Here is a 10293-nt window from a genome sequence, read left to right on the forward strand (position 1 = left end):
AACGTCAGCCTTCCTGCTCCTCTGATGCTGCTTGGCCTGCTGTGTTCTTCCAGCTCTAACCTTGTTATCTCAGATTCTCCAGCATCTGCAGTTCCTGCTATCTCAAACAACATTTACCAGTCTCCCCTTTCAAAAAAAATTGTTTTTCCAATCCACTGAGCACATTACACTCCATCTACTACCTTCTTCTTCAATCTCTTAACTGGTCCAAAACTCCTGACATCCTCCTCACAACTTATATCCTCACCTCACTTTGAATTATCAGCAAACTTGGGATATTTTACACTTTGTTCTTTTATCCAAATCATTGACGGAGACTATAGATAGCTGAAGTCCAAATGCTGATCTTTCAGTACTCTGAGTTAATACCCAAAAATAACTGGTTACTACAACTCCATGTTTCTGACTGTTCATCAATCTATAATACATGCTAATATATTACCACAATCACTTCAGCCTTTAAGGTGGGCAATGACCTCTTTTGTGGAATCTTGTCCTATCTTTAAGAATCCAGGGGGACCACATCTACTGGTTTCCCTTACCCACCAGTTCTCAAAAAGCTTAGATTTGTCAAACATAATTCCCCTTTCATAAAATTATATTGCCTCTGTTTAAACATATTGTGCTCTGTCTGATGCTGTATTTCCCACATCCCTAAGAACAGATTATAGTGTTTCATCTACTGGTGATATACAAGAAACACAAGAAGCAAGATTAGGACCAGTCCATCAATCTTGTATTACCATTCAACAAGATGGTCGATCTTGAGCTTCAAATCCACCCTTTGGTCTTCATATCTCTTGACTCCCTGAAAGCCTAAAAGTCTGTCTGTCACAGACATAGGCATTTTCAAAGAAACATCATCCTTTAACCTCTGGAGTAGAGAATTCCATAGATTCACAAACCTTTGAGTGAAGTAATTTCTCTTCATCTCAGTCCCAAGCCTGAATACAGGCACCAGCAGGTTCAGGAACAAATTGTTCCAGGCTGCTATTAGACTGATAAATGGACCCTCTAGTCTCAAATAATGCTGATCTCGCTGATGTTGATCTCGCCTAGAACATACCCTGTGCAATGTAACCTGAATGCCTCTGTCTAAGTCTTTTTGATCTGTACATCCTTGCTTACTATGATCTGCCTGTACTATTTGTAAACAAAGCTCTTCTCTGTACTTAGGTACATGTGACAATAAATCAATCAAAGTGAACAGCCCATTTTCTAAGACTGTGACCCTATGTTTTCGTTTCACCAGTTAGCAGAAATAATGTCTCAACTCTTACTCTTTCAAGCCCCTTCAGAATTTTGTATGTTCCATTAAGACTTTTGCATCTCATTCTTCTAAACTCTAGAGAATATATGTCAGGCTAACTCAAAGTTTTCCTGAATCCTCACTCCCTCTTTTCTTGAATGGTGAGGATTATATTTTTTGCCTTCCAAACAGTCAGGAAGATCATTCTAGAATCTTGGGAGTTGTCCAGTCACTTAGCTGGTCCAAATTCCCTGGCAGCTTCAGTGGTTTTGACCCAGCGACACTGAAGGAACGGTTGTATATTTCCAAGTCAGGATGGTGAGTGACTTGGGGAGGATCTTACAGGTGGCAGTGTTCCCATGTATCAGTTCTACCTGTCCTTCTAGATGGCAATGGCTGTAGGTTTGGAAATTGCTGTCTGAGGAACCTTGGTGATTTCTGCAGTGCATCTTGTAAGTAGCACACACTGCTGCTACCGATTGTCGGTGCTGAAAGGAGTAAATGTTTATGGAAGTGGTACCAATCAAGCAAACGGCTTTGTCCACTTGCGGACTGTGGATTGTTTCAAGCTTTGTGTGTTGTTGGAGCTGCACTCATCCAGGCAAGTGGGGAGTATTCCATCACACTCCCGACTTGTGCCTTGTAGATGGAGGACAGGTTTTGGAAGTCAGGAGGTGAGTTGCTCGCTGCAAGATTCCTAGCTTCTGACCTGCTCCTATAGGCAGTACTAATACAGCCAGTCCAGTTCAGTTTCTCGTCTTCTTTCAATTTATCCTTGCCTTCTCTAATTAGCCATGGCTGCACCACATTCTAGTGGCATTTTTATTTCTCAACGAGAACTTTTTTTTTTAAGAATTGGGAATTGTTTGTTTAAATGTTCATCATTGCTTACGTGTAATAATTTAAATTCCAATTTAACTTAAGAAACTCATCCCTCAATCTACTATAATTGGGTTTGTTTAAATTTAAGACATTAGATTTGTACATTATCACAAGAATCTCAAACTTATCAAATTGTATACTTACTTACCCATGTAATTTTTTAAAATATTAACCCCAACATCACAGAATCACAGAGTTGTTATGCTGCAGAAGGAAGCCTATAGCACGTTGTCTCTGTACTAGCTCTGAGCATTTATTGCCAATCTTCTGTCTTTTCCCCAAAACCTTGCACATGTATCCATGCTGTACAACTCTAATAACTTTCCATGACTCTAACAACATAAGAAACAGGAGCAAGAGTAGGCCATTTTGGCCCCTGCATTCAACAATATCATGACCTCAGGCCTCAACTCCTCTTTCATGTCAATTCATCGCAGTCCTCAATGTCCTACTATTCTCAAAATCTGTCTCCCTCCTCTTTAAATGCTTGAAGTGTTCTTGCCTCCACAACTCTGGGGTACAGAATTTCAAACATTCATAAAAAATGCCTTCACATCTAAATTTTAAATGACTGATCACACAAGGATAGATCCAAAATAACCTGTCCCTTGTTGGTTCTTTTACAGATTAGGTAGACCATTACAGTGCCCCAGCAGGTTTAAAAGAAGAAGGCTTACAAAATTCAGCACATGGCCTGCCGCAGTTTAACTGCACACTGCTGACTTGTCTCCCATTTTAGACCGAGAAGTGGAGACCCACGTAGCTCACTCACCCTTAAGCCAATTGAGGCCCTTAAGTAGTCAAATGATGGGCACTTAAGTGTTTCATCCCATCCCTGCTATTCCTGCAGCATGGGAGAGGCTCATACCAAGTGTCCAGCAGGTTTAGCTGCATGGGCAAGGATTGTAGCTCCTTTCCAGACCCTTGTTCCAACTGGAGGCATCCCCCAAGTACATATCACCTTTACCCCTTTCCCTGGGCCTGCACATTCCGCACCCCCAACCTCCTTATCAAGGCATATTAGCCAAAGCCTGTGAATACGCCTGCCTTCAGTTTGGCCCCCATTAGCTCTTACAGTTTACGGACTGGCTGTAATTCCAGCACTCGAACCTGGGACTGTAGATCTGCTGGCTATTCACATGACTGGCAGCTAAGACAAGGTTTTGTGTCCAAAGAGCTAGAAGTCCCACCTTTGACCAATTAACACCTGGCCAAGCGATAAGTGACTGCAATGTTGCCAAACTGACAAGTTTTCCATGCATTCCATGAACTCATGGCTCCAAGATACTTTTTTCCACTGTAGTTTATCCAGTTTATGTGAAAACTAAAGTGTTTCATAATAATTACACAACTTTTGTTACATGCTCCTCTATTTTCCAGATTTATACTGTTCAAAATGTTGGTTAGTGCTAGTAGGCTGATAAACCACAGCCAATGTTTACTGCCATTTGTCGTTTCTTAATTCGAATTGTACCAAGTCAATATCCTGGTTTTCCTAGCCAAAATCTTTTTATCCACTGCCTCATCTGATCCTTTACTCCACAATCTCCTTTCCCATTTTTCCTACCTTTTGTAAAATTCACACACATTTAGTTCTCAACCTAGGTCACCCTGCAACCATTATAAGATACAGCATAGGAGCAAGAGTAGGCCATTCTGCCCTTCAAGCCTACTCTACCATTTAATATGATCATAGCTTTCTCCCTATGCCCTTTGATCCCTTTTGCTCTTAGAACTTCACCTAATTCCTTCTTGAAAATACTCAATGTTTTGGCTGCGATTGTATTCTGTGGCAGAGAATTCCACAGGTGCACCATCCTCTGGCTGAAGAAATTTCTCCTCACCTTAGTCCTAAACGGCCTGTTCCATATCCTTAAACTGTGACTCCAGGCTGTCGACACCCATGTCATTGGGAATATCCTTCCTGCGTTTAACCTTTCTAGTCCTCTAAGCAATTTTGAAGTTTATGAGATTCCCCATCAATCTTTTAAACAGATGTATCGTTCTAACTGGTTCAGTCTCTCTTCATACATTACTCTTGCCATCCTAGGAATCGATCTGGTAAACCGACATGATACCACTTCCACAGTGGAACATCCTTCCTCAGATAAGGAGACCCAAAACTGCACACAATACTCCAGGTGTGGTCTCACCAAGGCACTGTTTAATTGCTCCTATACTTGAAAAAGGCCAACATACCATTTGCTTTCTTCACTGCTGCTTCACCTGCATGTTACTTTCAGTATTGGTATGCAAGGATGCCCAGGTCTCATTGCACCATCCCCTTTCCCAATTGATCACTATGCAGATAGTGATCACAGTTTTTGCTATCCTCTTTTTGCTATCTCACATTTAGCCACATTATAGTGCATCTATCTGTCCACTCACTCAACTTGACCAAATCACACTGAAACATCTCTGCATCATCCTCAGTTCACCCTTCCACCTAGCTTTGTGTTGTCTGTAAACTTGCAGATATTACATTTACTCCCCTCGTCTAAACCATTCATACATATTGTGAATGGCTGGGGTTCAAGCACTGATCCCTGTGGTACCCGATTAATCAATGGCTGCCACACGGAAAATGACCTGCTTATTTCTACTCCTTCCTTCCTGTCTGTCAACCAGTTCTCTATTCATGTCAGTGCACTATCTCCAATCCCATGCACTTTAATTTTACATGCTAATCTCTTACGTAGGACCTTATTAAAACTCTTCCAGCATGATGGTGATAGGGTAAGTCGCTCCATTCAGCTCACCAGTTCTTTTTCTCTGTCTTTCTTTGTCATTCCTTTCTTTTTCTCCCTTCTTCTCTCTCCCTCTGTAGTAATTCTGCTCCCGCCCCAACCCTTTTAACCACCTACCTAAGGAGTCGGGAAGGAGCCAGATCGCGACCGGGAACAATGTGGCAGGAGCTGAACACGGGGGTTGTGTCCTGCAGCAACGGCAGATCAAGTGTGATCTGGAGAGCGCGGGCTCGTGAGGCAGTGGTGGCGAGAACAAGCCAGCGAGGCCGCTGAGAGCAGGTTGTTGAGGCGGCGCAGAGTGGGAGGCTGGCAGCGGCATGGCATGGGCTGGAAGGCCCGGAGTGGGGCTGCAGCAGTGGAAAGGAAAGTTGGACTCAAGTTTTTTTTTTCTTGTCTTATTCTAAGTTAATGTGAATGACGCCATGTATGTACAGCGAAGTTACACACTTCACTGCATTTTGAATACACGTGACAATAAATGATAAATGATTCAAATGATTCTGAAAGTCCAAGTAAACCACATAAACTGGCTCTCCTTTATCAACTCTACTAATTACACGCTCGAAAAATTCTAGTATTTTTATCAAGCATGATTTCCCTTTCATAAATCTATGTTGACTCTGTCCAGTCCTGTCACTGTTTTCAAAGTACTCTGCTATTAAATCTTTTATAATGGAATCTAGCATTTCTCTTCTACCAATATCAGGATATAGATCTATAGCTTCCTGTTTTATCTTTATTTGTGCCATTAATTCATCTATCTTGTAATGAATCCACCTTTCATTAGACACAGGCACCATTAAATGTAACTTTCTAGTATTTTCCCTTATGTAGCATTAGTCACTAATGTCCTGTCATCATGGTTTAACCTTTGACACAACCTGCTAGATTTTACTCAAATCACATTCCTGCTCCACAGTCTTGTTTTTACTCTTAGTGTAACTGAACTTGCCTTGATTTGAATATTTCTACCCTTCACCACTCTTGTTAGTTTAAAATCCCATCTACTCTATATTACAAAGAATATACTGAACAGAAACAGGCCAGTCAGCCCAATTAGTCCATACTGTTATTTATGGTCCATGCGAGCCTCCTCCTACTCTAATTCAGATACATCAGAACTTTGTCTATTTCTTTCTTCATCATGTGATTTATCTGACTTCTCCTTAAATGTATCAATTTAAATTTGCCTCAACCACACCATGTGGTAGCAAGCTCTATTTTGTATCAGCTTTTCAGGAAAAAGAAACAAGTTTCTCCTGAGTTCTTTGCTGAATTTATTAGTGATTTTCCAAAAATTCACAAAAGTGGAAACATCTATCCTAATAAATCCGTTCATAATGTCAAAGACCCTCTATCAAGTCATCTCTCAGACTTCTGATTTTGAGAGAAAAGGGCCCCAGTCCATTTAGCATTTCCTCTTGGTTTTAACCTCTCAATTCTGGCACCAAAAGATTTTGAGTGTGTACTGCTTCGTACTGCTACCGGACCACACCTTAACCTACTGACAAGTCATTGGTTTTGAGAAACAGATCACCTCTTAAAAGAAAAATTGACAAGATAATTTTACCTTCCGACTTACCTCTGGATCATTGGTACTGAGGGGTTCCACCAACATTGCAGTGTGAGATTTCCACATGTCTGAGGTGTTACCAATGACATTTGCCATAATTGAATAGCCTTTTTCCAGTCAAGATTTCTGCTGCAATAAATATAAAAATAGTGTGAGAGAAATGATCAAGCCTGGAACTTACGTCAGTCAATAACCAAGGTCCTCTAAACTGCTTAATCAGCACACTAAACAATGTTTCAACAATCTTATATAATCATTCACAGATTGAATGTGAAGGTTCAGGTTTGTTTGCTGTTGTAACAGTTGCACAACAATTCAAACAAACCACGATAAATAACCTTTACTGATGCCCTTCCTAGATTGGAGAGTTCTGTAACATAGAAAGAGGTCATTCGGCCCATCATTTCAGTGCCAGTTCACTGCGAAGAATTAACAACATGGCTTGGTTTCCCTACAATAAAATAAAGACCATGGATGCTGGAAATCTGAAACAAAAAAACAGAAATTGTTGGAGAAACTCAGCAGGTCTGGCAGCATCTGTGGGAAGAAAGCAAAGTTAGCATTTTAGATCCAGTGACTTTTTTCAGAACCAATTCTGTAACTGCTTCAGCTCCATAATCCTCCATGATTTCTGCAAATCTAGGCTCCTTAATGTTATGATTTTAGTCTCTCTGCTATTGATGGACAGACTTCAGCTGCCAAAGCCTTAAAGCTCTGGAATTCTGTCTTAAAAACCTCTATACCTCTCCTTCTTTTAAGCTATTCCTTAGAATCTATCATTTTCACCAGGTTTTTGGTCATCTGATCTGACATCGCATGCGGTTCAGTGTCAAATTTTGATAATGCTCCTGCAAAGTGCTTTGGCCTGTCTTGCTACAATAAAGAGGTTACATAAATGTAAGTTGTTGTGTCATCAAAGATTTGACAACTAGCCACACAAGTTGATATCAGAAACAGCTGACTTACAGCCTAGTCAAGAAGGCTTTAAGAAGCAACTAATTTAGGCTTGCATAGCTGCAGACATACCTGCCAATCATGAGACAGAGGAAGAGAGGATGCACAACAGGCTAGAGTTTGAAGAATGTCAAGTCCAAACATTAGATAGTCTCTGCAAAGGAAGTGCCACTTCTACAAATACAAGAGGCCACAATGCAGATTTGTAACAAATCTCAACTTCATGTTTTGCCAGCTAAAACACTCAAGTTCAGTTGTTTCCTCCAAATCTAGTTTCTTTCACTGACAGTAAAGTAGCAATTAGAGCTCAATCTTCTGACAAGTTGTCCAACTGACATTTTGGATAAAAGCATGCTTTGTTTCAGTGCTCAAACCCACCCTCCCCAACTCCATGTGGTGCAAGATGTCACATTGCACCAAGCTACCGATATGTAGTTTTACTAACAGTACTCACGAGAGAGGAGGTTGAGCACCAAAGTTTGGAAGGATTAGCTGCAGCACATGAGGTTCATCCTAACTTCCAGGCACACGCTTTTAACTTTCAACTCCCTCCAAAAACCTCCCCTCTGCTCTTCTGCCAACAGCACAGGTCCTCAATGCAAAACTCTTCCTCAAAAATGTTGCTCTTCTCCCAGTCCTTCACCAAATAACTATTTTGGGTATCACCCAAATGCATCCACATCCAAAGGATCTTAAGCCAGCATTCCATCACCTCCAACAGGATGCCACCATCAGACACATAATCCCCTCCCCTTCCTGGTCAGCATTCTGCAGGGACCGTTCTCTCCAGGTCACTCTGGTCTAATCCTCTTCCATTCTCAATACTTCCCCAAGTTAACTCTACTTTCCCTCCACAGATGCTGTCAGAACCTGCTCAGTTTCTGCAGCACTTTCTGGTTTTGTTGCCTATCTTTGAAAGTGAATTACATAATGAGGGTTGCACACTATTTTCCTGTACACAGTATTAATAATAGCGTAAATTCTATTCTTACTTGACATCCATTTAAGTCAGGAATAACCTGGTCTTTATAATTACACTTTATCACATCCTTGGTACTTTCCAACACATTGTAAAGCCAGTGAATTATTCCAATTGGTCATCAAACATCATAGCAAGGTTCCACAGCCAGCAAAACAGATTTGTCTTCCTAATGACCCTGGACTTTTACCTTTTTGCTTCGGTTTCTGAAATCGGGTGGGGTGTATATTTCATCAGGTAACTATATATTCCTGATTTCTAAGGACAGTTTTTGATTGAACAATCATGTCTCTGGGCAAATAATGTCACCAGGAGAGTGCCAAATTCACAAAATCCACTCCTGAATGAAAACACTACTGTCAGGCATGTAGGACTCAAATTAGGAGTCAAGTGACCTTTAGCTGCCCTGTAGTTGGTCACTAAAGTGAGCAGAGGTGTATGGCAGGCAGGTTCCCGCGGGTGGGAGATATGTCAGTTTCCAACTTTAAAAACAGTAGAAAGATCGGCTCGCTGAACGTCTTAAACTTACACTCAGATTGTGTTCTGAGGACACTGGGCTCACTCTACACATTCTCAAAATTCTTCACCCCATCCCGTTTCTGGAAAGCCTCCAGACTGTGTGCAATATTTTGTAAAATTTGCTTGAAGTGGAAATGGACCTGGAGCTAAAGTCTTGGGAGTCGTGAGGGCTGCTGGTCACCAAAGTGACGATGACAGACTGCACTCAGATGACATTCGTGGCTGTTGAGCTGTATCTCTCCAATCACCCTCCAACATAAGGGATTGTGGCTGAGTGAAATGCAGAAAGGTTACAGTGCAGGAGGCCATTCAGCTGGTCACATTCATGCTGGCTCCTGCAAGAGCGATTCACCAACACGCCCCACCCTTTTCCTCATGGACCAACACATCTGTCTGCTCCTTTACAGATACTCAAAGCGGTTATCTTGAATGAGTGCAGAGGTTGAATCTGCCACTTTCGGGCCATGCAATCCACATCCCAAACACCCGCACTGTGGAGCAAGGGATAGACACTTTCTCCCCACCTACACTGCCTAGAGACCTCAGGATGTTTAATTCTCTGAGGTCTGAGTAAGGCACACAGGGGATAGAAAGAGGGTATTTCCTGCCTCACTGCTGGCACTCAATGACCCATATTTCGGACACTACACCGTTAACGAGTGTGTAGGATTTGAAGCGGGGCGCCTAGAGACAATCCTCCGGCTTCAGGCAGGGCAGTGAACTATCGTTCACCCTCACCAGCAGCTGCCGCCTGTCTTTAGTCGGATAACAACTCATTCACGTAAACGTTCAGCCCCTCATAAAGCTCTAACCTCGATGGGTACCGTCTGAAAGTCCCAGAGCCTGCTGGGGGGATGTGGAAGGACACTCCACCGCCGACTCCGACACCAACTCACCCTCCACGCGGGAACCGTGTGCTCATCAACCGTTACCAATCGGCGCCGACGGATACCGCCCAATCAGACTGCAGTCGCCTTGACCATCAGCCAATTGGAGTGAGGCAGCTCTGCACCCTAGCGATCAATCGGAAAAGGGGGTGCAATCCAATCAGTAAGGGAGCACTATTCACTTTAACCAGTTGGAAAGGGAACTTTGTTTGCTGCAGCCAATCTAAAAAGGAGGATGTTTTAGTACAGCTAATCACAGAAGAAGCGCTATTTAAGTGTAGCCAATCAGGGAGAGAAGTCGGTATACTACGGCCAATCAAATAGGGTGAAGTATTCACAACAGCCAATCAGAGATGGTACAATATTTACTGTGGCCAATCAAAGACTTTTATTATCTGACATTTGTCTAACACAAATGAGATGTATCACTCTTAGCGCCAGATCAAATGTTGTCTGGGTTTTGTTGCATGCAGGCATCGACTGTATTATCTGTGGAGTTGGGG

General features: G+C 42.2%; 1 protein-coding gene across 1 annotated transcript in view; it reads right to left on the bottom strand.

The window, feature by feature from the left end:
* The window catches only part of LOC109923679 (serine hydroxymethyltransferase, cytosolic-like), a gene marked incomplete at its 3' end in the record, with an annotated part of 22902 nt that extends 12968 nt beyond the window's left edge, over nt 1-9934 (bottom strand). The window contains exons 1-2 of the mRNA XM_048609701.1: nt 9716-9934; nt 6461-6580 (exon numbers count right to left, since the gene is read on the bottom strand). Coding sequence (XP_048465658.1) covers nt 6461-6547 — 87 coding nt within the window. The remainder of the gene's footprint in view (nt 1-6460; nt 6581-9715) is intronic.
* Between the last annotated feature and the right edge of the window lie 359 nt (nt 9935-10293).

The sequence above is a fragment of the Rhincodon typus genome, chromosome 21 (assembly GCF_021869965.1).
Source record: "Rhincodon typus isolate 14 chromosome 21, sRhiTyp1.1, whole genome shotgun sequence".
Taxonomy (NCBI): domain Eukaryota; kingdom Metazoa; phylum Chordata; class Chondrichthyes; order Orectolobiformes; family Rhincodontidae; genus Rhincodon; species Rhincodon typus.